Source organism: Drosophila miranda, chromosome 3 (assembly GCF_003369915.1).
Source record: "Drosophila miranda strain MSH22 chromosome 3, D.miranda_PacBio2.1, whole genome shotgun sequence".
NCBI classification, from domain to species: Eukaryota; Metazoa; Arthropoda; class Insecta; order Diptera; family Drosophilidae; genus Drosophila; species Drosophila miranda.
In genome coordinates, this window is record NC_046676.1 from 24,035,454 (window position 1) to 24,062,021 (window position 26,568).

The 26,568-nt window shown below is 47.7% G+C and overlaps 4 protein-coding genes across 7 annotated transcripts; 1 reads left to right on the forward strand and 3 right to left on the reverse strand.

Annotated features, from left to right (window-relative positions):
- Nucleotides 1–5,918: 5,918 nt before the first annotated feature.
- Nucleotides 5,919–10,623, forward strand: LOC108158937 (lipase 3). Its single transcript, XM_017291747.2, has 4 exons — nucleotides 5,919–6,602; nucleotides 6,676–6,834; nucleotides 9,955–10,039; nucleotides 10,128–10,623. The coding sequence occupies exons 1-4, from the start codon at nucleotides 5,937–5,939 to the stop codon at nucleotides 10,454–10,456; spliced, it is 1,239 nt and encodes a 412-aa protein (XP_017147236.2). The 5' UTR covers nucleotides 5,919–5,936; the 3' UTR covers nucleotides 10,457–10,623.
- Nucleotides 10,488–15,017, reverse strand: LOC108158935 (ubiquitin-protein ligase E3C). The gene is made up of 8 exons (XM_017291744.2): nucleotides 14,333–15,017; nucleotides 13,519–14,266; nucleotides 13,040–13,445; nucleotides 12,864–12,985; nucleotides 12,040–12,789; nucleotides 11,836–11,980; nucleotides 11,075–11,774; nucleotides 10,488–11,011 (listed from the first exon to the last, which is right to left on the reverse strand). The coding sequence occupies exons 1-8, from the start codon at nucleotides 14,666–14,668 to the stop codon at nucleotides 10,844–10,846; spliced, it is 3,375 nt and encodes a 1,124-aa protein (XP_017147233.1). The 5' UTR covers nucleotides 14,669–15,017; the 3' UTR covers nucleotides 10,488–10,843.
- A 123-nt stretch (nucleotides 15,018–15,140) lies between these two features.
- On the reverse strand, nucleotides 15,141–16,827 carry LOC117188227 (7-methylguanosine phosphate-specific 5'-nucleotidase). Its single transcript, XM_033391737.1, has one exon. The coding sequence runs from the start codon at nucleotides 16,294–16,296 to the stop codon at nucleotides 15,340–15,342; it is 957 nt and encodes a 318-aa protein (XP_033247628.1). The 5' UTR covers nucleotides 16,297–16,827; the 3' UTR covers nucleotides 15,141–15,339.
- Nucleotides 16,828–16,944: 117 nt separating this feature from the next.
- LOC108158933 lies at nucleotides 16,945–26,169 on the reverse strand. Of its 4 annotated transcripts, none has more exons than XM_017291743.2 (6): nucleotides 26,034–26,169; nucleotides 23,024–24,401; nucleotides 21,986–22,961; nucleotides 21,752–21,918; nucleotides 17,572–21,674; nucleotides 16,945–17,509 (listed from the first exon to the last, which is right to left on the reverse strand). In XM_017291743.2, exons 2-6 carry the CDS (start codon nucleotides 24,398–24,400, stop codon nucleotides 17,356–17,358), a joined length of 6,777 nt encoding a protein of 2,258 aa, XP_017147232.1. In that variant the 5' UTR covers nucleotide 24,401; nucleotides 26,034–26,169; the 3' UTR covers nucleotides 16,945–17,355. The 4 variants fall into 4 exon arrangements, with proteins under 4 accessions (XP_017147232.1, XP_017147228.1, XP_017147231.1 ...); XM_017291739.2 differs by lacking the exon at nucleotides 26,034–26,169 and adding an exon at nucleotides 24,998–25,254; XM_017291742.2 differs by lacking the exon at nucleotides 26,034–26,169 and adding an exon at nucleotides 24,905–25,254.
- Nucleotides 26,170–26,568: the final 399 nt, after the last annotated feature.

Here is a 26,568-nt window from a genome sequence, read left to right on the forward strand (position 1 = left end):
TCGGTGAACGCTTATTACTGCTTTTGAAAATGATTTTATAGGGAGTAGAAAAGGGTGAGTTCAAAGCTTGAAAGTTGTCTTCACGGGGGACATCTTGGATACAATATTCAATATTATTTCAGCGTAGAACGTGCCACACCACACACTCCTCTACACACTGTGTACTCCGCTGCCTTCACAATTTGCCAGAGAATCAAAGGGAGATCTAACCCCTGAAGTGGGGCAAGCCATTAACTTTTACCATTGCGCGAGATTCACGCTTCACTCTTGTTTCGTTAGCCAAGTCAAGGGGAAGAATGCTGCTTTGCAGCGACTTCTTCTCACCGATACCCACACTCACACCTGCACCGGCAGCCATTGTGCCGGTGGCATAAATCGCGCCATGAGTCTCTACTTTCAACAAAGATGTAAGCCAAGTTAATTGCTTTTTGTTGCCTTTTTTCCAGCTACCCTTAGCCGCTCTGCCCCGCTCCACCCTGCCTTTGCCAGCGAATGTCAACAATGAAACTAACGTCAGCCAGCTCCAGCTCCTGCTCCTGTCCATGTCTCTGGGCATATCCCTGACCCCGTACCTGTCGGGCACCTAGCCCACCTGCTAGCTCTCTCTCTCTCTCGTTGCCCGTGCTCGTGCTTATTTGAACAGCTCTTCACAAACGAGAACTTGGCAACATGGAAGCATTTACCAGAAGCGTTTCGCGCAACCATTTTGTTGCCTTGGCAGACAAACGGCTCAGGCCCTTGGTGGCTCTTCAGAAAGGCATGGCCTAGCATTAAAGCGGAGGAAATTCCAGAGCAACCAACGTCAAGGAGAACTGAGTCAAATCCAGAAATGGAAATGGTAAATTCTTGAGGTGCAAATGGAAAATATTCAGCAAGAAACAGAAGGCCAGAAGAGAAGGTCATCTTAGAAACATTGCATTTCTTATATCTTGTTGCATCCTCCAAAGGTTACACTTGGCACGGCTCAAAGAGCAACGTTCAAAACGTATTTCCTTTAATCAGTTTTCTTCAGACCTCCTTCACTCAGCCACCATTATTAATGATGACTATAACCGGGATGTGAAACGGACAAACGAATATTGCAGGACCTTCTTTTGGGGGCGCCTCAATCAATTTACAATTCATGGTGTAAGCCCAGGGAAAAGGCGCTGCTAGAAATCGAAATCAGTCGTCTGTGAATATTGCAAAATGAGCTTCCGTCTCCTGCCTGGGCTCCGACTTCCGGCAGCAATTTCCGTTTCCTCATTACCTTATTTTTTTTTCTTATTTTTCTGTTAAGTCCGGAGACTGTTAAGTGGAGGCTGCTGTGCAGGCGTGTCCATGCCTCCTGCCATATGACAATTTATTATGCCCCAAGCTTCGATTTAAATTGCTTGACAATTATTATACAATGACGAGGGCCAACAGTGACAAAAAGGACGATGACGACGACGACGACGACGAGAACGACAAATGAAAAATGTTCTTGTTCGACAATTTTCCCAACCAGTCCGCGCCCCTCAGCTTCGCTCTGCTCCCTGCTCCACTGAGCGCCCTGCCTCAGAATTAATGATGGCAAATTTGCAAAGTTCACAAATTTCTTATTAGTAGTCCATGGCTGACGAAGTTGGCTTTTCCTCAGCCACCGCCCCGCCTCCATCGTCCTTCCTGTGTTCCAGGAGCACTGCCTGGGGTTCATATTTCATTTTAGGCAGTTAGTTTTGCAGGGATGGTGGGAGTTTCCAGAGGGGAGGGGGCCCTTCCCTGAGGTTTTAAGTTTTCGCACTCTTGCCGCCAGCCAGAAGGAAATTTCCCAAGCGTTCTAATTTGAATTTTAATTGAGGTTCTCTTTGTGGTTTTTCTTCGTGCTGCTCCCACATTTTTTTTTTGTGTTGTGTTTGTTCGGTTGGTTGGATGCTTTGAAAATTAACAATAATTATAAATAATTAATATGCCGAGCAGGTTTTCCTTCACTTTCTTTACTTTTTTTTTTTGATGGAACGTGACGACTGAGATTGCTTTGGAAAAAAGAAATACCAGTCAGGGAAAATATTGATATATACTTTTATAAATTGCTTGCAATCACATTTACGTTTCCATTTTAAAAAAATATTACAACTAAATGGTGTATTTTTTTCAGATTTATTCATCAATTGAAAACTCTTTGTAAATATTTGACAGGGAAAATAAATGAGAAAAATATATATTTTCAACGATGTGAAATCAAATCAAAGCGAAAATCTTTTATACAGTTTATGCAAATATAAAAAACAAAAGCAAAAAATAAAACGTGGCTACGTCAATCGTTAAAAAAAGTGAAAAAGTGAAAAGACTCATCAGCTTCGCATAAATAAAAAATCAAATGAATATGGAAATAATGTGAAGCAAATACAATAAAAATAAAAAAAAAAACAATACCATACTCGATCGAAGGGAAGGGAAGCTCGGAATGGCCATCGAACTGTGGCATACATATATCTCGATTGATATATCCCTATGCCGCCGCGGATGAGGAAAATATTGCGGGAAATATACCTACATTTAATTGCATTCAGCAAAAATATGGAGAAAAAAAGTGGTCTTTCTGCGAAACACTCTGCCTGGCTGCCATAGAAAATGTAAATTGATATTTCAACAGCTAACAGATTTTCTAATCAATCAAAATGTCTTTTAAGCATTGGAATAATAATAATTATTGCTGGAATATCTTTGTTATTTTTATGGAGCTACATTCTCCCAATTCCAAATATAAAATATATTTATTTTCAAGCAAATTGGAGTTTTTTCCCACGCCAATGATATCATTGATGATTACTCTCCGCGTAAAAGCCTAATGATTAAATAACTATGACATATCCTTATCAATCAATCAATTATCATACAATTTTTTACCTTTCTCATCTCTCTTTTTCCTGCACTTATTATTTTTCATCTTTAATTTTTCCCACCTGCCATGGCCTGCCCTTGTGTACCACATCCATTATGGGGGCAAAGAAGCAGAATTAATTAAAAATGCAATTCCCATTAAACGAATGCAATTTCTTGAAAACAAAATGCCAGTGAAGGAACAACAGACATGAACTATGGTCTCCCCCGTTGGGGTCTGGCCCCCTCCCCTCATCAAGGGATTTCACCTGACCAGAACCGTCGCGTCAGACGGAAGATGAATGATGAAGACGACGACGACGTTGATGATGACATTATCTCATGCCCATTGAGCGCAAATGTGGCGTGCTTGTTGCACGTCATAAAGGATCCCAGAAAAACCAAAAACATGCAACAAACGAGAATCACTGAGAATTAAATGAAACAAGTTGATCACAAAATACTCTACAGTGCTTTAACATTGCTTATGCTTCATATGACTAAAGATTTTTAGGATCATGCCAAGAAAGAGTCGGAAAGAACAGCACTTATAGCCTAATATATGGTTTAAATAAAGAATTCCATCTAACATTTTTAAGGGTACACAAAAGCCGGTAAAAACTAAAAGATGTAAGAGAGAAAATGACAGACATTCAGTCCCAACCAGACCAGCCCCATCCACTCACACTAGTACTCATGGTTTATGTCACTTTTTTTGAGTGAATTGTTCGGTGATGCCTTTGTGTTACAGCATGAAATGAAATGGGAGCTCGAGTTGTGGTCGAAAATCTGGCTGTGCCAGGGAAATTTTGACTAGATGCTGCCAGTGGCTTTTGTTCTGTGCGCCGAAACAGGTGAATGATCGGTTAAATATTGTGTTGCAATCTGTTGTTTCAGTTCATTGACTTGTTTGTGGACATAATTGGAATATTAATGCAATATACTACAGCTGGATAGTTAAAGCAGGGGAAAGTTCTGTAGTTCTGTTTACGAATTAAGTGGAGGCGCTTGAGGCGCATTTAAATTAAGTTTAATAGTGCTGCCTCAATCCTCTGGAGTTGGCTCCTTGGAGTTCCTTGGCTACATCTCGCTTCGTGCTAGAGCCACATTTACGCCAAGTACTTAACAACTTTAATGAGCGGCCAGAAGGAGAGAAGAAAGCAGGAAAAACGCCCTGCCCTGGCCTGTCACCCACATGAAATGGGAGGACGCGGAGGCGAAGGCGAAGGCGAAGGAGTAGCTTCCAAAGTAGCCAACGCGCACTTAATACTAATGGCTGTCATTATCCTTTATCCTTTTGGCTGTCGCAACAACTGTCTCTGAAACACACTCGCACTCTCACTCTCCCTCTTTTTACGACTATCTATCCCTTTTGTTTGCACGCACATTTATTAGGCAAACCAAAGGGCAAACTTCCGTTCAGTCCACGTTCCAGTCCCCCCAGACAAAAAACTTGTCCAAAACAAAGGCAGCAAAAAAATTAACTTAACTCAATTTAAAAATAAAACTTTTATTCTTATTTTTGCTGGTTGTTTTCTTTGCTGTTGACAAAAAACGAATTAAGCTTCGAGCAAAGGCAAACTTTAAGTAGCTTTTGTGCGAAGAAAGTATTAAAATCGTTTTTCAGATGGACCTAGAAGAGGGGGAATGGAGGATAAGTGGTATGGGGTATGGGGTATGGGGGTGGTTGGGTAAGTAGCCAAAAGGATTCCTCGCCAAGTCAAGTGTCCTTGAATCAAATTTACTTAACTTGAAGCTGCCTTTGCAATGTTGTCTTCGCCTCGCCCTTAGTGCTCCCGCTCAGAGTTTTCTTTATTGGTTTCCCGCTTTCACCATTTACATAAAATTTTCCTCTTTTATTTTGGCAAAAATGAATTTTCATAAGTCTCCTGAAAGCGAGTATATGGTTAATATGTGATGGGTTGCGCATCCGTTTCAGCAATCTTCTGAAAAGTTTCTTTGGTTTCAGGTCAAGTTGAGATTGAGTATTAGAGCACTGGCTGCAGAAGAGAGTATTTAAGTGGTTGTTGGACTTTGAGTTTGAGTTGTAAAAGTGTTGGTTCTATAAATTAGGAATTGGTTCAACGTATGTATCTATCCTCTCCAGGATGCTCTTGTGACGCAGCTAAATAAAGGTAATATTTATGGGGGACATAGCATATATGTACGATTAAAGAAGATACATAATCTCACTCGTTAAACGGCTTTTAATTTTGACCTGCCTCATCTGACTGGGGGAACCACACTCAATTATTGTCTGCCATCCAGCCGGGCCGGCATCCACTCAACCGATTTCGACCTCTATCATTGGGGTGTACGTCACATCTATGGATGTGTAATAATTTCACACGCTCTCGCCCCGCGGTCATTTTAATTAGCACGATTGCATTTTCAACACGTTCAGACAATTCAAATGGTAAATCACATAGGCAGCCCCAACATCTGCTGTTCTGCTGCTGCTGCTGTCCACAGTCATTCAATCACTCAGTCAGTCAGTCAGTCAGACAGGCGTTCATTATACGCATACCTATGTATACGAGTGGGCATGGTCCAACTGCGGCCTGGTGCACTTCAGTGCGTTTCACAGCAGCAAGGCAAATCAGCCCGAAATTGGTCTGTAAATTAATTCTGCTAATTAGTGCATCGAGGATGAATGGGAGGACTTGGGGGCTCTCTTAGGGGCCTGATTACCATCCAATATAATAACACATTAATTGGGAAGATTACAAAATCTTTTAAATGGTGCAGAAAAATGCAAAGTATTCAGAGAATAAAGAGTTGATGAATGACTAGAATATTTAAATCCGAATTAAGAGCTTGAAATGCGGGAGAGTTCTGTTCATCTTTTCTAGGCCATCCTCCTCTGCCCCGACTCACGCCCCGTATGATCCCCTCAATGGCTTGTCAACGGGCAAACAAAAGATGTAAATGTATTTATTTAAAGCAAGCCCCCCTCTCCACCGCCATTCACAGTCACTCATTCAGTATTTGCATTGCGTATACGCGGCGTTTGCCAGAGAGACGCACACAAAACCAGTCAACAAATGCACTGACTGCCACAGTAGCCGCTCGAACGTCACTTGGCTATAACCATGCTCGACATGAAACTTTGCGTAGTCTTTCTGCTGATCAGCAGCAGCTTTCTGCTGAGTGTCAGTCTCGGGCAGGGCCTGATCGACTCCGTCTGCCAGATGGCGCAGCTACATCGCCTCGAGTGTCAAGTGCATCGCGTGCAGACCGCCGACGGGTATCTCTTGAGTCTTCATCGCATTCCCGCGCCGCGCAACCAGAGCTGCCCCCGTGAGACCAGGGCCAGGCTGCGGCCCTTTGTGCTGATGCACGGACTCCTCGGCTCGGCCGCAGACTTCGTGACTGCGGGACGGGGCCAGGCTCTGGCAGTGGAGTTGCACAGGCGATGCTTTGACGTCTGGCTGCCAAATGCCCGGGGCACAACGCACTCCCGTCGGCACCGCACTCTGCAGACGAGTCAGGCGCGGTTCTGGCAGTTCAGCTGGCACGAGATTGGCCTCTACGACCTGCCCGCCATCGTGGACCGTGTACTGCTAATGACAGGCCACCGGCAGGTACACTATGTGGGTCACTCGCAGGGAACCACTGTGCTGCTGGTGCTCCTGTCGCAGCGTCCCGAGTACAATTCGAAGTTTGCCAATGCGGCCCTAATGGCTCCCGTGGCCTTTCTCAAGCACCTGAGTAGTCCGCCGCTGCGTTTGCTGGCCAGCGACAGTTCTGGGGTCACCGTGCGTATATACTTGATGAGCGGACACATCACCAGAATGTGATCCTAGAATCCTAACCCCTCCCCCCTTACAGAAGCTACTCAACAAGCTGGGCCTCAACGAGCTGCTTCCTGCCACGGCGCTGACCCAGGTGGGGGGGCAGTTCTTCTGCAGCGCCACCCTGCCCACCTACACCCTCTGCACGTTCTTCACCTCCCTCTATGTGGGCTTCAGCGACTATCCAGTGGATCGTGTGAGTACGATTATATATGCGGGCCATAATTTAGCCAACAAAGCGGCCCCAAAACTTTTTTCTTGTTGTATGCAAAAGTTTTTATTGCACTCAGGAGTGGGACTGAACCAAAACCCCATGCTGCCACACACACACACACACAGGCAAATACACACATACAGACAGAGAGAAAGAGAAAAAGAGCGGAAGTGGAAGGTTGGAAGTTGGGGGAGAAGCCTTAGTTTTGGTAATAAAAGTTATTTGAATTTAAATGCGTAAACGAGCTGCTCCTGCCGGGTCTCAGCTTCCTGGTTGGAAGTTAGGTCAGAACTATTGTGGATAGGAAGAGTGCAGATGGGTATATCGGTATAGGCTTAAAGTTTATAACCTTTGGACTGTAAATATCCAAACAATCGAGAACTGTGAGATGGTCCGTCAGACATTCAATTGGATCAACAGATTTAATCCATATATATCTGTATATATATATATATATATAGCTTTATTAAATAATCACATCATTAACCATTCAGAGCATCTGCATATAGACTCGACGGCACTTCAACCTTTTGTATATCTCCTTTAATGTGCAGCCAAAAGGTACGCTAAACTTTTCCACTGCCCAACCGAACTATAACCCTTTCCAGGAATACACATACACACACAGTTCCCCACCGCCCGCTCCGCTGGCGCGGCTAACTAGAGTATAACATACATTACGTATACGGCACGCTGCCTTAAACACTTTTTGTTTCCCTCTCGCATGCGAATGGTACACTCGGTACATTTGAATTTTGTTTTGCCGTGAAATATGGCGAATAAATCGCGCCCGTGCAACGAAAGAAAAAACTTTATGGCTTATCTGTGTGTTCGCCATGTTACGGGGGCGCGTGCTTAAAAGGCTTACCTATCCGACTGGAGTGAGTCTGTTGGAGTGTGCCTGGTGTATGTGGCATGCTCCGGACGGACGCCAAGTGCCGCTTGTTAGTTATTAGGGTAAGGGCTTGGGCCAATTGGTTTTTGGACCAGGCCAATGCTGCCGAAGCCGGATGTTCACTTTTTATAGTTGCCAAGAGACAGTGAAAAAATGGTTGGAAACTGTTGGGGAATATAACTCTAAAGACTCTTTCCATATGCAGCCATAAACAAGCATTTAAAACGATGAATAAAACACAGTATAACTTAAACAAAACACTCCCCTTAAAAAAGTACAACATAAAAAATTGATCGTTCATGGAATATGCAACAATGGAAACGCAATCAATTTATTATAAATAAATACGATTTGTCAGATTTCTGAGAGTCTTACTAGCTTCAAATCAAAGAAAGTTTTATCGCAGGAATTTCAGAATATTCTATTTTGGCAACCAATCAAAGATTCATTTTATTTCAATACCAATTCCAAGCGAATCCCTTCAATTGATGACTCTTCCTCCCAGGGAAGAACCAAGTGAAAACCAGTTTCCCTGTACATGAATAAGTTTGTCAATTTGAAACTTCAACGCCGAAACTTCGGAGCGCCAAACGGAGGCAAGTCAACAGCAATTTGGCAGCTACTGCCACTTGACACAGGAATCACTAAGTGCAACCGCGTGCCATATCTGTCGGATCGTCATGGCTTCCATAAAAAAGTCAACAAACTAGTCACTGCAACCAGTACAAAAATAAAAATAAAAGGAGAATATATGGCTAAGCAAATAGGGAGCAAAGACGCTCAGAGTTGAGCAAATGGAGCGAGGCGATGGCGATGGCGATACTTGCGACAACTGTCGAACATGCCACACCATACAGATAGACGTCCGAATAAATATTTGTGCATATTTAGTAGAGGCGGGCTGCCCCTCAAGCCGGGGCCCGCATGGAGTTCAACAGACTTGGCCAACAGCAATGCTGCAATGCGTCGAGTAAGATTCGAGAGGGAATAAAGAATGTACAGAAAAACGCAAGCGAATAATCTTGGGGAATGGGCAAAGAAAAACTCTGGAAACACAAACAAGCTGGCGGCACAAAAATTGCTCGTATTTGCCACAAGTTGCAAGCTGGTTGCAACAAAAATAACAACAACTGTCGTGTGGAAATGCAACGGCCAGGCGGAAAATCAAATAAACATCAAAATAGCAACAAAAAACTAAAACAAAAAATATGTCGCCGCAGGACGCAGAGCGACACTCAACGGGCAACGCGACGCGGGGCGACAGGACGCGACACTACGCCACACGAAGCGCCACGACGCATGCAACGTTTCAATGGCTTGTCATGGAAATTTAAAGTCGCCGGATTTACATAAAATACTATAACACAGTTAAAAACTCCATTCAAGAGTCGTTGCGGCATGGAAAAAGAATGCCACAAACATGCAGTCGACATCCACAAAAAGTGACCAAGTTTTTGCGGATATTCCAAATGAATATCCCATTCGTATTCAATCAAGCAGCGATTTCTTCGTTTTAAATTAAACTTTTTCGATAGAGTTTAATAGTATCAAAGGAAAAATTGGCAAGATGTTTATTCAGTGTTTTTGGGGAATAGAAAAACTAGGCGGAGATGTCTTGTCAAATGAATCCGTAGAATAAAAATCAATTAATCAATTGTGGAATTTAAGAAAAATTGTACGAAAGATAAGCAGATTGAGAATCTTTGTATGTCCGACTCTCTTAATAACAATATTAATGAAAGCTTTTTAATCTTCCGACTCTTGCCCTTAGTTTAATTTATCCACCCCAAATCAATCTTAATGAGTTTTAATTTTAAATGGAAAATTCCTTTGCATTTTCCTTAATCAAAAGCTGATCAACAAATAAGCAGCTAATTTCTAAACAAATAATACAAATTCCAAGCAACGGTCGGAGCAGCCATCAAAGCAAACGGACCTCCTAGCCTTTGGCCTGCGACCTCGCTTCAGTGTTTTCTCATGTGTGTTTGTGTGTATGTGTGTGTGCTTGTGTGGACTTCCGTATGCTTTGTGTCGCAATGAAACGGAAATAGCAGCCTGAACACACACCGATACGACGGCCGACACACACATGAATGGTCGAGAGGTCGTATATCCGGCTTCATATCATACAATTTAAACGTTTTGGAAGTTTAAGCCTAACAAAATGGCTTCATGCTTGCCTCTGCCTTGGCTTTTGCCTTTCACAGAACCTCTTGCCACGCATCCTGGAGACGATTCCGGCGGGCATCTCGCGTGGCCAGTTGCAGCACTTCGGGCAGCTCATCAATAGCGGTAAGTCGGAGAGATGACATATGCCTGATGCGAGTGGGAAGGTACTCCTTCTCCATCCTGCTGATGTCTTTCTCCGTTTCATCCGCAGGCAAATTCCAGCAATACGACTATCGTTCGCCGAGGCTGAACAGCCTGCGATATGGCCAGCCCACGCCCCCCTCATATCAGTTGAGGAATGTTCGCCTCCAGCTGCAGATCTTTCATGGTACACGCGATGCCTTGTCCAGTCAGGCGGATGTACAGCGACTGGTTAACGAGCTGCGCCAGAGCCGAACCCGGCTGTATCAGGTTCCAGGCTACAATCACATTGACTTTCTGTTTGCCGTCACTGCCTCGCAATTGGTTTATGAGCGCATCATTCAACAGGCCTGGCAACTGGATGCAACAGCAGCAGCAGTAGCACTCCAGGGTAGATGATGGTGATGATGATGAATTACAGTGGTAGAGGGACAGCTAAGATACTTTTATTCTATTTTATCAATAGGTTTAATCGTCTCAATCGTGGAAATATTCATTATAGTTTGTTACACTCATAGATTGTTATGGGGAAACAAAATCTAAACTAAAAATAATCAAAAAAAAAACCTTGCTAAACAGACCTCAAAAGCTTCATTCTTTACACATCGTATTTAGGTATCTATGAAGAACTGGAATAGTTGCACTGTCTGCACCGCCTACATCGCCTGCCTATGTACCAGTGTGCCTGGTGGGTCCCTTGGATTGGAGTCGTGTTTTCCGGGTATGGGGATATGTGTACCCTGTTCAAAGGAGAGTGGTACTGTGGGTGTATAGGTGGGAGGCAGATTAGCTGAGCTCGAATCCCACACCGGACTGTATGGCATAGAGCAGCTTTTTGCGCATTTGTTCCACAGTATTAAATGGCGGCAACTTCAGCAGATTGGTGCAGGTGCTGGCCGTAGGCAAGCGCTCCATATCTCCAGCATTTTGTATGAAGAATGGAGGATCCAGGTCCTGCAAACGATATTTAATATAAGATAAAACAGGTTCATATGAAATTCCATCTAGTGGTCACACCTTAAAACCCAACAACGGTGGCCTGGAACAGCTGGTAACGAACTTTAGCAGCTGCCTGCGCTGCAGGTCATCGAAGCCCTCTAATGCCTCCCAGAAGGCCACAATCGAGGGATGCTCCGGCGTGTATTCGCCGCCGTACTTGCAGTGCTTCTTGAGATCCTCCAGATCGATCGGAATCTCAGCACCAGAGATGAGTATTTGCAGCTCCTTGTTGCTGAACATGTACAGCCATTCGATGGGCAGGACATTGGACAGACCCTTGCGGAAGGCATTGCAGTGGCGACGTATCTGGACATTGAGCTTATAGTCGGCTATCAGCTGGATATACTCAATGCGATTTGAGTTGGTCACCGGAGTGCTCTGGCCCTGCGGCTTCAGCTCGACAATCTGTGTCTGTCCCAGCGAGCTGCTGGCCACCGTGAAATCCAAATTCAGTTCACTGACATCCCCCGTATAGTCCTTCAAGTACAATAGATTGCGATACAGTTCCGGATCCAGCGAGGCCAACTGATGTATGTCCACATCCGAGTATTTGCCAGCCAGTTTTGTCAGGAAGAACTCGGCCAGCGGCAGCTCCACGAGCAGATTCTCGTATATCGCCTTGCCCAGAATGCGACCAATGAAATAGTAATGCTTCTCAAAGTCGCCAAAAAGATCCGCCACATTCGGATTCGGATAAAGCTTGTTGTCCGTGGTTACCCTGGTAATGCCAATATAATGAATAAAGGGATTTCCCCCTTGGGTATAACTAATGTGCTCACATGAAAAAACCCCGATTGGGATCGAATGCAGATTTGATAAGCTCTGATAGGAATTCGCGAAAAACTCCGCCGCCATCAATTCCCGCCTCATCCAGACCCAGCGAAGAGACAAACTGTATGCGGAATTTCGGACGTAGATCCGGCTCTGTAAGAAAGATCATTTCATTAAAATCAAACATTATGGAATAGGAGGGGAGAGCATACCATTCTCCGGGCGCAGCTTGTCGTAGGCATCTTCATATAGATGCGTCCGCCGGACAGTGATCATAATGGAGGGACCCTGGAGGAAGGCTTGTAAGTGGCCCTGTACTCGCATCTTGTTGGCTGCCACCAGACCTTGAAGAATGCTCACACGCTTGCTGAAGGCCACCACAAATGGTATTTCGCGCAGAATGGTTATTGAGCGTATCTGCTTGGTGGACATGGGCGGACCGTTCTCGAAGTCTTCGCGTGTAAAGTCCCGGATCGGTTGAAAGGGACGAATGCCGCGCAAACGGCTGCTATGAGTCAGGGGAAGATCGGTTGGCCTATCGAGCGGCAGGTCCAATCGGCTGACAGTCCAGTGCGACTCCGGACAGAAGCCCATGCGCAGGTCACGCGTGTGTATCTGGTTGAGCACAAAGACCACAACATTGAGCAGATTGGCCCAGATCTGCTTCTGATGACGCAGCTTTTTGTCATCGGCCTCTGTGTGGCCCAACACGCTGCGATAGTTGGCCAAATTGCTGCGCGTTTCTGGAAAGGCCAGCTCCACGAGGCCCAAACTAATGTCCTTAAGCGTCTTTGACATTTGCACAATCTCCGCAATAGAGAATGGCATCAGTCGAACGTGCGTCGTCGGCATCAGCTTGTTCTCCACAAACTCTACATCGTGCAGAGTGGGCAGCAGACGTCCAAAGAGCATACAAAACGTGGCCAACAGTGGAATGGTGCGATCCACTCCTTGCTGCTTCGCTGTGGAAATGTGAAAGAAATGGCAATTTGTAATGGAACCAAAGAAGCTGTCTTTCATTTTAAAGAGCACTTACGCACAACCCCCTTGGAAATGAGGGTAAGCGGTGCTGAGAAGCCGAGCTGTGTGGATTCGGCGGCCAGCTTGAACCATACGGCGCGTATAAACTTCGGAGTGAAGGCCAGAGTGTAGAGCAGCCTGCAAGGGCGAAAGATTACTTAACTGAATGCTCATTATTGACCATATTCTCACTTATATTCGAAGACTGCGTGTTTGTTGTAGATCATTAGGTTGTGGCAGATCTCGCAGAGGGCGTAGATCAGTTGGCTGTGCTCGATGTGAGGATCCAGCTGCTGGACAATAAAATCCACGCGCTCCGTTTCGTTCATTGTGGCTATAGACTCCAGCAGACAGTCACGCTCCTTGCTGCTTAGTTCCGCGCTCGTGCGGCATGTCTGCTCCATATCGTAGTCCAGTGTGTGAGCGACTGGCTGGTCCTCCTCTTCCTCCTCATCCGATTCATTGTCGCTGTCCACATGCCGATGCGGGGCATTGGCATGCGTTCGTAGAGTGGACTTGGGAAGGAGCAGAATGTTGGGCATCATTTCGGCTATGATTCGCACGTAGACAGTGAGCAGCGAACTCTGCTGCAATGTGGCTGCAGACACAAGACAATTTATGATGGATATTTGATCCGGGTACTCAAATACAATATTTTTGTAGCGACCTACCCAGCTGCCTGCGGTCGAGCACCAAGAGAGAGTTAAGTAAGAATGAGGTAAACAAGGCATCCATTGGTTGGGCCACGGTTTGCTTAGCGCCGCCGCTGCCCGTGTCTGCTCCATGGAACAAGAAGCTGCGCCGACTGGACGCACTATCTGACTCCGATGTCGCAGTCACCGCTGCTTTTTCCAGGAGATCGATGAGCGAGCGCATCAGCAGATCGAAGGGGAACTCTGGACAGTCTGCCAGGCAGGGGAGTACGAAACAACGTATGGCATCCGTGTGGGGCGTGGCCAGGATATCCTTTATGAAATTCTGGCACACGAGCAATGACACGGGCAATACTTGGCCCCCATTACAGGCTCGTTTGGCCACTGCCAACGGACGCAGCAGCAAATGGAGTAGGGCATCGGCCTGCGGACTGGGGGCATGCAGCGTTTCCCCATCCAGCGGCGGGCATTTTTCATCCAGCAGCCTGCGCAAGCGAAGGAAATAGTTGCGTGCGATTAGGAACCCAAACACACGCTCTAAATATTTGAACAGCAATGTCTCATCGTCCACATAGCGTTCCACGGAGGTGACGGTTGTGAAGGTTTCCAGCATTCGCAGGGGAATGGCCTGGGGAGCCTGGGAGAGCGTCAGCTGGAGCAGGCAAGCGTCTAGGAGCTTGCATACACGAAACAGCCATATCGGATCCGAGGCTGAATGCTGCAATAGGCGACCAGGGCTACGCAGGATTTGTTGACAGACTTCAATCTGGAAAAGCAAAGCATAACCCGGCTAGCGAGTGGAATATATAATTGACAGTTGTACGAGTCATACCAAACGTTCGCCGTCCTTGGCTTCGCGACTGCTGTAGAAGAAGTTGAGGCGACGCAGCAGAAAATTCAGACTCTCATCCTCCGTCAGGCGGTGGCGATTAACCTGGAGGTATATGTCAAAGGCCTCACGCTCCGCCCTTTTGAGACGCTGGCGATGAATGAAAGAACGGACATAGGACTGCAGCACCACCGCGCCGTTGGCCTTCTGGCGCAGCTCATTGCGTTTCTGTCGCTCCTCGGCTGCTTTCCGTATCACAGTCTCCCGGTCGTGTGTGTGCGAAGCGCCACCAAGACTTTGCACCGGACGACGACGGTACTCGCCATCGAATCCAAACATGACGCTGCACTTGTCTTGGTTTAATATTGAAGTTGTTCCGTCTTGTTTCTATTACGTTCCTGTTGTTGTTGTTGTTATTGTTGTTGCCAGCAGCTGATCTCGTTCTCTTTACTACCTCGCACCACCTTCCTAGGACTTTCAAAAGGAAACGCAACACGAAACAGTTTGCAAAAAAGGCACTGTGGCAGAGGGCCTTGCTCTATAATCTTCACTTGAACAACTGAGCTTCCTATCAAATTTAAATGCATAAAATAAAATATCTAATTGCAAGTTTTCGTATGTATTTTTCTGGCATAGATGTCGATATCATTCCAGCTAACTTGTCGTCAGCTGTCCACCTCTAAGTTAAACCAAACTGGCAGTGGACCATCTCTAAGCGTCTGTTAATGGCGACTGTTAACGATGCTGTGTTAACAGACCTGAAATATTTCATTGTTTTTTTTTAAATATATACTAAATAAAATTGAATAAATAATTTTGTAGCACAACGTTGTCATTTAATATGGTATGAATTGCTGTTAGAATGGATGAAATGGTTAAATCTAAACCACTTAATTAGTAGCTTCTGCTGTGTGTTTGCTAATAAAATTTAACACTTATTCCTGCTAATGAGAAAGCAGGAACGTTTTTTGAGTACGATACAGAGGGACTACGTATTTTTGTCCGAGGTTTCAAAGGGTGCTCTGCGTTGTGGCCTGCTGCTTCAGCTGGTGCTGCTTTTCGATGAGAGCGAGCAAAGCCCGGGGCACATCCATTGTTTGATCATCCACCAAGACGATATCAAATGTCTTCATGTACTTATCCATATTGGCCTCCACATGTTCGAAAAGGAAACCAATTTTTATGATATGCGAAGAGGCCGGAACGCCGGAGGCCATGTCAGCGTCTCCCAGGGAATCCCCCATCACGATGATGTGGTCGCGTGTGTGGACCAGGTTGTAATACTCACTGCCGTCCAGGACAGTTTCGTTCTTGTTGAAGGTGTGTATCATGGGCTGCTGGAAGCCGTCCAGAAGTCCATTGCGAAATTGCAAGAAATTCGACACCACCTTTACATTGGGATGCATCACATTTGCCTGGCGCAAAACGGAGACCACAGAGTTGCCCAGTCCGGCGGAGAACACCAATGTGGGAATGCCCAAGCGCTGTAGATCGGCAAAAAACTCATGAGTACGGTCACGTAGCGCGTTTTTATACTTGCTGGCAATCTGATCTATTTCTGATTGATCGAAGGGGAAGCCGGTGGCCAGCGCACCCGACTTGGTCCACCATTCGACCATGTATTGAACCTTCTCGGGGATGGGCATGTGCGGATCGATCTCAATTGGCCTGTACTTATGGTATAGTTTGTCCGACTCCGTTTTGAAGCTATCCGGCAGCGACTGGCAGGCGTTGAAGATCCCAAAACTGGAGGGCACCACACTGCCGTCCTCAGTCCGCTGTTTGGTGATTGTATAGTCAAAGTCCGACACAAGTTGCATGCGCTCCGGGCCGCCCTGTACGAACTCATTGATGATGCGCTCCACCTTGGAGGGATCTAGCATGCGACAGTGGTCCTGCATCAGCACCGGAATGTCCTGGATGCGCAGGCTTGGCTTGGTGGTTTCTTGCTTCTCCTCACAACCCATGTTAGTTTTCTCGGACACAAACAGAAAGACGTCTGCCTTTTAACAGTGCGAACGTTGATATGGAAAAATTGTCGCTGACTGCACCGATGGAAATTCGCTGGGGGAGGGAGCTTTCGATTCAGCAGTATCTGCAAATGTTATAGTGGTTAAGCGAATTAGTGCCGTCGCCTATATCCCGATTGTTTTTGCTTCCCCAGCACTTATGTATGTCAGCGAAGACGAGTATGTGAATGTGGTTGCGCGTTGGTCGTTTTATATTATGTGTGGCTGACCTTGGTTGTGGTTTTTTTTTAAATTTGACAATTCAATTGCTTTGCTTTGCCGCCTCCGATTTCCCCCCTATACCAGTACGAATGAATGCGTGGGCGCTTATCAGCTGACTATCGAAGCTTTAATATGACAAGCTTTTTATTTATATATCATATGAACAAAAACAATGCGGAACAACGCTGTGTAAACAATCAGCTTATTTAACTTGTACTCGCGTCGCGCGGTTTTTGCAATAAAAACTACGAACAGCTGTTGATAGCATTCAATTTCTGGAACGCTGTGGAACTGAAACTAACTTATCGAAATCCAAGCAACAGCTGTGAAGCGCCTGAAAACAAACCAATTTGTTTTGATAAAACAACGAACCGTGTGAAATAGTTTAGTTGGAAAAATTTGTTTTTCAAAAAAAGAAAGCACACATTCTAATATATATAAATAGTTCTGCAACCAACTTTCAGATAGCTGAAGCCAAGTGGAACTGGAACAAAGAAACAGCTGGCCAGCGGTCGAGCGAAATGAATTTGAATCCACATTTTTATAAACTTAAACTTATGTAAATAAAAAAATAGCTTAGAGATAAAAAACATTGGATCATGATCAACTTAAGTTACAAACTAGATAGTTTACATATTTCATATGTATCAGACAGACATACGAAACGATGATGAGCGTGATTGGTAAAGTATGTGCAGTGTATAGCATATACATAGTTCTTAAAACTAAACAAAAAGTGTTTTTGTTCATGTAATGAGACGACAGCAGTGGTTTTTTCTTTTCCTATTTTTGGGATCAATCTTCGATTTCAATGGCGGCCGGTGGCTCTTGATCCTTTGCTGGCCCTTTCGCGGTTGTCGTCTGTTGCCTCACATTCGACTGTGGGTCTGGCCGGAACTTCCAGTCGGCTGGCAGCATGGCCCTGCATTCCGTCTTCCGCATGAGTTCGCTTCAAGAGGAAATTGAATATTGAAATTGTGTGATTTACGTGGACTTTCCTGTGCTACTCACCGATTGAGGTAGGCGCCAGCAGTCACGCGATTCGCGAAGCGCAGAATTCCCACATGTGGCATCTTTAGAAAGAAATCGTCGCCCGACAGCTTGGTGCGATAGCTTGGCAGTCCATTAGACACCATATAGCCATATATACACTTTGCCGCCACCCCTTCCGTTTGAGTCGCACTTAGCTCCGTCGGTATTTTGGCTGGCAGGGATGGCCGCGAGCGGGCCTGCTCCGCGGCAGCAGACGGTTGGCCAGGCAAAGAGACGCGGGCGACCATCCGACCAGGAGTGACACGGACGTACGGTCGGTTTGCCTTCTTTGCCGGTTCCACCTCCCCAGCAGCCGCAGCAATCGGAGCCGTTTCCGGCGGTGGGTCTTTTACCGCTCGTGCTCCTTTGTTGGCGGTGGACGGTCCTACCCTGGAGGGGTACAACCTCACACAGGTGCCCGCCCTTGCGGTGGCGGGTCCTACTGGCGGTGTAGGACGTGGTCGTATCGGCTGATGATTACCTATGGAGAAGGTAGTTGCCGACTGCTGGATAATGGTGGGCCCAGCCTTGGATGTACACGCTGTAGGTGTGGCTGCGCGTGGCTTCTCTGTAGACGCGGTAGTCGGTTTAGGTAATAGTCTTGGCAAATGCCTAGGCCCCCCAGAGACACTACGCTTGGTGCCAATCTTGATGGCTTCACAGCCCTTGCCTAGTGATTTGGAAGTTGCTTTGGATTCATTGCCATCCATTTTGGTGACGGTTATGCTGGCAGGCAGGGCGGCTGTGGCTGTTGCTGTGGCTGTCGGGGTGCCGCTGCTCAGTAGCTCTTGCAGCGATTCGTTGATCCTGACGCCAAAACTGAAGCGACCCATCTTAGGAGCCGGCGGTTCCAAGGAAGTAACATTGGATGGACTTGGCTCGGGGGCGGCGCCGGCTACTGTTTGGGTGAGTTGGACCTGGGGTGTGAGGAGCTGGGTGGTGGGCGCCAGATCCCCAATCGCCGGCACATTGGCTATGAAGGGTACAAAGGCGCCAGTCAGCTGCCAGTTGGTCTCGGTACTGTCTGGACGGGAGGATTCTGGGGCAGCATCTGGAGTGGCGGTGTCTGGGGTGATATGCAGGGCACTACTGCTGGGAATTGTTTGAATGGTAAAGTTCATGCGCGGTAGCTCCTGCACTCTCTCCGGATTGGACAGTGGGAGAGGTTCCACCACCGCCTCAAGATCTGTCACCGTCTCCATTGGCTTCTCGTTAGCACACTGGTCCTTTTCTTTGACATGTTTCTCCGACACTTCATCATCTTCGTCTTCGCTGTCGATGATGACAACCGGCAAATCGTTGGCGGGCACCAACTGTTCGCTGGGATTGCCAGGAAGCGGAACCGGAACTAGGTTCCCAGCGGATGGTAGAGGGATCTGCGGGGCATTGGAATCAGTAAGAGTCTTCTGATCCTCCATATCGATCTCAAAGTGCAGCTGTCCCTGAACTTTGAGCACCCAAAAGGCCATGCTCCGGTGGTGGGGCTGAACGGGAATGGAATGCTCTCTCTGGTAGACCTCTCGCAGCATCATCTTGCCATCGACGCTCTGCAGCAGCACCAGAACGGGTGGCGACATATCTAGCCGCAGCGGCCCGAAGTAGATCTTCTTTCGAGAGGCGGCCGTTACGAATGCATCGTATGGGGCCTGGTGGAAGAACTGAAGCTTCACCAGTTTATTCTTATCACGGGCCACCCGCATCACCTTGTGTATCCTGTCCAGCGATATCATCTCCCCGAAGGCGGGCACAAAGATGTGCGAGAAGTCATCGACAAGATCCAGCACCACCCAACGATGGTCACCCTGGTAACTTTCAGGTATATCCAGTTCATCCACATCGTTGCGGGTGACCTTGCGGAACTCGATATTCGTGCGGATGTTGGAAGCGTTTGCCTTTGTGAGGGCCTGATTGGAGGAGGCTGCTGGTCTTAGATCGGCTTCTGAAGCAGCCACAGATACAGATGCAGATGGAGATGGAGATGCAGATGTAGGTGTAGATGTAGATGGAGTCTGTTCCTCTGGCACAATCGTAATGGCCGGAGCATCAGGGGCAGCAGGCTTCTTATGGTGTTCACGAATGCGCTGCTTCACCAGCAGCGAGCAGAGGACGTTTATCTTCTTGGTGAGCAGTGGATGCGTCTGAGGCGTCGGCTTGGTGCAGGCGCTGCCCTGCATGTGGCGCAAAAAGCCCTTGACCAGCCAATAGCTCTGCCTGCCCTGCATCACCACGGCCAGTCGGCTGGTGTACTCGTTTCGCTTGCTATCCATCAGCATGCGCGCCATCATAGGGGTATCGGGGTTGACGGAAGCGAATCTGGTGTCCCCAATGGCGATGGCGCCGCACACTGCAGGCATCAGGTTGGTGGTGGTGGCCGCCAGGAAGGTGTACGTCTTCATTTTTACAATCCAAATGTACACATAGTTACATTCGTAAGCGGCCAGGAAGTTGGTCCACTTGATGATGCACAGAATCTCCTCGTTGGGTGCTGGTATGATTTTGCTCTCGCGCTGCAGGGCCAAATCAATGTCCTGCATCTTCTTGCTGACTAGCGAGTTCATGTTCTTCACCACCTCGTTGTAGAAGGAGCGGAAGTTGTGCGCGTCCGCATCGGCCGGGGTGGGCCCTATGCCACTAGCAGCCACGGCAGCAGCGGCCGCTGTATTCATGCCAGCCCCTAGCACGTCCACAGAGGCAGAATTCAGCGAGTAGCAGGCTGAAATGCGTGGCACCTGTATATCCAAATGAAGCTTGCCACTCTCCATCGGAGCCCTGTCTGATTGCAGTTTGGTGCGTTTGCTGGGAGGCATAGGTGGCGCATTCTGACGGCCTGACGACGGTACACTCCGCTTTCGGCTTCCTGTCTGCTCGCTCTCATCCGAGTCGTCCCGCACGACGATGACCGGGGCCTCCACCCGGCCCTGGCTCTCAGCCTGCTGGATTAACTGTCGACGTCTCTGCTTTTCCAACTCCTTGCGATAGAAGAAAATGGCGCCATCAATGCGACGCCTGAGCAGCTCCTGCGTCTCGGTCGTCTCCGTCTCCCTCACGTACTCGCGGGTGATATTCATGCGACAGCGATTCCGCCGTGTATAGGAACGCCTGGGCACGGCTACGGCACGACGGCAGAGATAGGGACGCGAAATGTAGTAGGTGTAAATGTTGTCCAGCTCAACGCTGCGTTCATGCGGAGACGATATGCGAGGCTGTTGTTTGGAGGAGGGTGCAGAAGATGCGGAAGGTGCGGAAGGCGCGGGAGATGCGGAAGGTGTCGAAGATGCGGAAGATACTGCTACCTTCGGCGTACACTCGTCTTTACGCACATTCTTTGGGGACTTGGGCAAAACAACTTTAGGCTTTGTAACCAGCATCCCTTCTAGTTTCGGCAAAGGCGGCACCGGCAGTACCGTGGCCTCCTCCTTTTCAGCCACCGCCAGCTCGGGTGGGTTTTGCTTTTTTCTGCCCCTCTTCTTAGGCTGTTGCTCCTCCGGTTGTCGTTCAAAGCTATAGTGCGCTCGGGTGGCCAGCTCTGGGTTGTAATGCGATACGGTCGCGTTCCACTGCTCCTTCTCGATGATCACGGGCTTTCCCTCGGTGACCTCGCCGCCACAGAAGCACTTGTAAAGCTGATGAGTCATGCAGAAGGGTGCTATGTTGTCCATATCGCGCAGGCGACGGATCGGAACAAAGCAATGCTTCAGCTTGGCCAGATCCGTGTCCTTCACGGTGCAGCTCTTGGTGAGAGCGGCAGCGGCATTCTTGGCGCTAGCAGCAGCTGCCGCCGAAGCCGCCGCCGCAGCAGCTGCCGCCGTGGCAGCCGCAGTCACAGCATTCCTCTTCGATGTGGTCCGGGAGGGAGAGACTATTTCGTCGTCGTCGTCAAACATGTTCGAGTCGTCAAAGTCTTCGTAGCGTTTGGGGGCCTTGGTGCAGCGTCGCTTCTTATCGCCCTGCGACTCGTTTATCAGCAGCGTCTCGTTATCCGTGAGCACCAGTGTCGAGGTGAAATCCTTCTCCATTTTGGCCAGTCGAGCAGTGGCCTTACGTCGCAAATTGAACGCATCCTCGTTGGAGATGCTTCGCCCCTAAAACAAGCAAAAACACACAAAACGAATAAGTCTCACCCGAAAAGAGTTCGGAAGAGGTTCCAATGAGAGCTTACATCGGCCGTTTGCACTCGCATCACTCGGGACTGTTCGCCGCCCAGGCAATGACACGCGATTACGCAGTCGGCGCGTCCGCAATGGTCCCGCATCGGCAGCTCGGCTCCGCTCAGACTGGCACAAAGGCAGCCCAGCTGGCAGTGTTCCTTGATGCAAGGCTTTTTGGCTGCAAAAAGGATGCAGGATTAAAGGATTCCTGACTATGACCTCGAATGGGTTTAAATAGCACATACCATCCGCATTCCTGGCGGCCGCATCTATGATGGTGGCATTGAGACGACGCAACTCATTGGCCAGTCGCTTCTGCTTGGTGGGACGACGCTTCCAATTCCCCACGGACTTGTCATCTTCCTCCTTGAGGAGACTCAGGTCGGCGGCAGGCTTCGGTGGGCTGCTGATCGCTGCGGGCTCGTCCATTGTCAGAGTATCCTCGGTGATGAAGCTGTTCTCGCTGCAGCTGATGGCCACCGTGTTGATCATGTCATTAATCATGTTTGCACAGTCCAGCATTTCAGCGTCGGGCTCCTGGGGCAGAGCCTTATGGAAACCGAACTCTTGCAGCTTGTGTGGCTCCTGGTAGAAGCTGGGATCCATCTGTTCAGACCGATCTACGACGCGACGCACTAGGATGTGATTTCGATCGTTTGTATATGGAATAACGAAGGTGAAGCTCTTCCGTCTGCCGGCTGCCGTCTGGGAAGCCTGCTCCTCGGCCTCCTTCATGCAAACAGGCGGCTGCTGCTGCAGCGTCGACACACTAAACTCGGCCCACTCTCTGGTTATGTCATGATGGGGCAGAATATGCTGCAGATACCGCCTGGCAATCTCGTCCAGTGGCCGCCCCAGCTGTGGCATTACTTCCAGCTGGACAGTGGGCATGCTGACCACAGCCATGCTGCCGCCGGCCAGCAAAAGGGCTGCCGTGTCGTCATCCAATGGCTTCTGTAGCGGCTTCATCGACAGCGGACAGGGTGGAAAGATGGCAGATACTGGATACTGATTGAGCCGCTTGTGATGCATGGCATTCGTCGCTGTAGTGGGTAGAATATTCAGCTTGGGTTGAATCGCTGCGTCCAAGCACAGGTCGTTGCAATAGACTGTGGCCGCCTCCTGGGGCGTCAGTTTGCTCTTGTAAGGACGCTTCTCCCGCTGCAGATTGTTGCCTTGGGCACCTGGCAGGCGAACCCTCTTACCGTCCACCTGGATCACCTGTCGGCATCGGAAATAGAATTTTTCAGTCAATGGACAGCTGGAAGGCATTCAAAACTCACCTGATAATAATACTTTGACGTTTCAGTGGCCACATAGCTGGCCGCCTGCCAGCCCTGGCGGGTGAAAGGCATCTGAGTGGTGAGGGCCTGCAGGTGCTGCATCGCCGCAATCTTGACCTTCCGCTGGCGCTGCTTGCGCTGCAGCTCCCTGTAAATGTTGGCCTCGTTGTTAATGATGGCCATCTTTTGGTTCTTGGAGCGCTGCAGGTACGAACGACGCTCGGCCACCGTGCGGAGCCGCTGCAGGGCCTCGGGAACAGCTGGCATATCCATGGGTGGCGGCAAACTGTGTGAGGTTACCTGCCCGTCGTGACCCATGGGCTCCAGGAGTTTCTCCTTGTCATCGTTGATGTGATGCTCGCGCATGTACGCATCGAGAGATTCGCTGACGAAGGCCGAATTCCCCTCCAACGTCTTGCAGCTCTGTGGCACAATGGGAGTGAGCAGCATTCCCGGCTGATGGACGCTCTCATCGAAGCCGACAAAGTCGCCGCTGCCATCCTCTTCGGCTGTAAACGCAGGAATGGACGCTGGACAGGTTTCAATAGGTAAATTCGATTCCCGGGCGTAGGAATTGACGCGCGCTTTATTGATCAGCATGTCCAAAAACTTGGTGCCACCGGATTTCTCTGATTTCTCCGATTTGTCAGCTTTTTCGGTACTAGAGCAAGCACTGGTCTGGCTGGTATTCTCTTTGCTGGGAGTGGCTGGCGTAGGAGCATCTTCCTGGCCGGAAAACATTGATTCGGGTGACTTTGTGGGTGTCTTCTCGTCCGTCTCCTTTGAGGGGGCGATGTCCATTGGTTTAACGCATTCGCTCTGACCATTGTCCTGGCCGATCCTTTCGGCATGCGATCCTATTTTGGCAGCAGTCTGACTGATCTCTTTGGCTTCGAGCATTTCGACATTTTTGTGTGAGTCTTCTATCAGGCAGAGAGTCCGTTTGCCAGTCTTGAGCAGCTCCAGTTGTTGCTTCATTTTCTTGGACAGCTCCTCGGCTGGCAGCGGCTCGGACACGTTGTATAGCTCCGTCTCCTCGTGCTCCTCGATGTGGCCCATTTTCTTGTAATAGTTTACAATGCTAAATGACCATTTTCTGATGTTCTTCTTACGCCTCTTGATCATCCGCTTGAGGCGCGGATCGAAGAGACAGATGCGAACGCGTTTCCGGATAACGACACGGTTGCTGCGTCGCATGCGCCAGGCGTAGTTCCGCAGGACACAGCGTGGCGTCAGGGCATAGATGATAAAGCGCTTCACGTTCCACCAATTGCGATTTAGGAATTCCCTGGACACCGGATATTTTCGTTTTAGGTGACGATATTTGATCAATTGTTTGCCTTGTAATATGATAGGCGGCAGTTCGCTGCTAGTCATGCTGTAAAATATTTACAAGCAAAAGTGTCCATTAGCCCCACGAAAATAATTTATTTTCACTAAATCTATTGTACCCGCCCCAGGAAACGATCGACTGTATATTAATGGCCAGCACTTTTTTGATACAATGCACGATCACGTTTCGCAGGACCTGTCATTTTAAAATGAGTTGACAGCGTAATTCAGAAACTTAATTTTCATTTACATTTACCCGGTGGCGTGGCGTGGCCACATCTTGCGATGCTTTAATTGCGTTTAGGCGAAAGCAGGCTGGTGCATTACACATATAATTAAACAACTTTTAGCCAAGAAAAGTCTCGTAGCCACGTGCAGAATAACAAGCAGCGTGCTGCCGAGTTTGCCGCATGAATCTTGCAGTGGGTTGGCAGCACCGTCCGCCGGGGATACATATGTACATACATATACACCTGGAATAAACCGTATTCCCCGGCAATCATCGACATGTAGCATGCATCTTATTAATTGAAATAAATTACCACGCACTTCTTTCAACACTTCAAATATCACAGGAACGATATTGTTGCGATTTGGTTTTGCGCCGTTTTCCCAGTCGCAGCAGTGCACACAAACACTCACACACAAGCAGACAGGGCAGGCGACAAGAGCCAGAACCATATGCACCAGCAGCCATCAACAAAAAATGTTACACTTTGATTTCTTTTCAGCACTGACGCCAGCCACAATAAACAATTGCATTGCCCAAAGGCATTGCGCATGTGTACACAAAATAGCTTTTATCAGTGCATGCAAACAATTTTTTTAAACGATTTATAATGCAGACAGCGCGTGCGAATTCGCGATCACAAAACAGCATTGATTCCAACCGAGTGAGTGACGCTGCCACCGTCAGATGTGTGTGTGTGTGTGTGTGTATGTGTGTTCTTTGCGTGCGTGAATATTGGGCAATTTCGGTTCCAGGCGTTCCCCTGGAATACATGGCAATGGCACACTGGCTGAACCAAATGTGGGCGGCGAGGGACTGGACCTAGATACATATATGTAAATATACATGTACTGTATGCTTACGTTCGTTTGTAAACGTGTGCACTGATTACCGATGAATTATGTAAACCACAAATAAATGCAAAAGGAGCGGGAGACGAAGAAAGTCCTTACTTTTTTAACACTGAAAATCGGCGTTTAAACGTGGAAAGTAGTGTATCTAGGTGGCGTACCTCCCTGAACCTTAGAACCGCGATCAAAGCTATATTTATTGAATCCTATTTTATATTACCACATCAAAATGCAACCATGTGCAACTGCATTTTATTCATGTTTTATTTTACGAAGTCGTCACTCAATTTCAGAAAATAACCTCAAAAGATTCCCACACTTCGTGTCAGTCAATCGACGTTAATACATCTTAAAACTTAAAAAAAAAACATTGATGTATCTGGTCATTGCAGGTTAATTTCCTTGCGACAATATAATTCGGTACAGAAGCGATCAAATACAAAACAAAATTCAACATGGCGTCTCTGGTCGTCAGCAGATACATACAGAACCGATCACATGCGTCACGCAAAAGCACCCCCTTTTGCGCGGCCATGTAGAAAAATCTCGAATAATAAAAATGTCCTTTTGCACAACTTATTGCTTTCAGATTATTTACCTGTACAAGCAGTGGCTATCCGCACCGTGCAAGTTCCGAAACAATCACAAATCCGTGTAGTTTTTACTATTTTACAAGCTATTTTCACAATTAATCAACAGCCAGCTCTCGTTGCTCACGTCGAAAAAAGCCAGCGAATACACACACAATGCGTGAGACACAGATGCGCACACAATGACGGGCTCGATAATTCCAATATGGAGACCGATAGCTGCCCGCCAAGGGGACCAACGTTTGCAACATTTGGAATGAAACGCAGGGTTGCATATTAGAGTTTGGTCTTTTTATAACTGGTATTTTCATTCTAGAGGAAATGTGCAAACACAATTCGAAAATAAACCTGCACACCAGATAGAAATAAAGGGACAGTAACTAGATATGGAGGTCTTTTGACGGCAAACAAAGTCATTCAATTTAAGCCTTGTCAACAATGCCCAATAAAAAAATGTTGCGCACGCTTCTTCTTGCGCTTTTTCATGGCAACTCTGTACGTCACCTGATTCCCGCACAAAATGCTCAGAGAGAAAAAAATGCG

Coding starts and splice junctions, on each gene's coding strand:
- LOC108158937 (XM_017291747.2), top strand. CDS start 5,937: ATGCTCGACATGAAACTTTGCGTAGTCTTTCTGCTGATCAGCAGCAGC. Junction 6,603..6,675: donor GCGACAGTTCTGGGGTCACC/GTGCGTATATAC, acceptor CCCCCCTTACAG/AAGCTACTCAACAAGCTGGG. Junction 6,835..9,954: donor GCGACTATCCAGTGGATCGT/GTGAGTACGATT, acceptor TGCCTTTCACAG/AACCTCTTGCCACGCATCCT.
- LOC108158935 (XM_017291744.2), bottom strand. CDS start 14,668: ATGTTTGGATTCGATGGCGAGTACCGTCGTCGTCCGGTGCAAAGTCTT. Junction 14,267..14,332: donor CCAAGGACGGCGAACGTTTG/GTATGACTCGTA, acceptor TTGCTTTTCCAG/ATTGAAGTCTGTCAACAAAT. Junction 13,446..13,518: donor GCTCGACCGCAGGCAGCTGG/GTAGGTCGCTAC, acceptor TTGTGTCTGCAG/CCACATTGCAGCAGAGTTCG.
- LOC117188227 (XM_033391737.1), bottom strand. CDS start 16,296: ATGGGTTGTGAGGAGAAGCAAGAAACCACCAAGCCAAGCCTGCGCATC.
- LOC108158933 (XM_017291739.2), bottom strand. CDS start 25,137: ATGCGCAATGCCTTTGGGCAATGCAATTGTTTATTGTGGCTGGCGTCA. Junction 21,675..21,751: donor TGCGAGTGCAAACGGCCGAT/GTAAGCTCTCAT, acceptor TGCTTGTTTTAG/GGGCGAAGCATCTCCAACGA. Junction 17,510..17,571: donor GCTGGCGCCTACCTCAATCG/GTGAGTAGCACA, acceptor TTCCTCTTGAAG/CGAACTCATGCGGAAGACGG.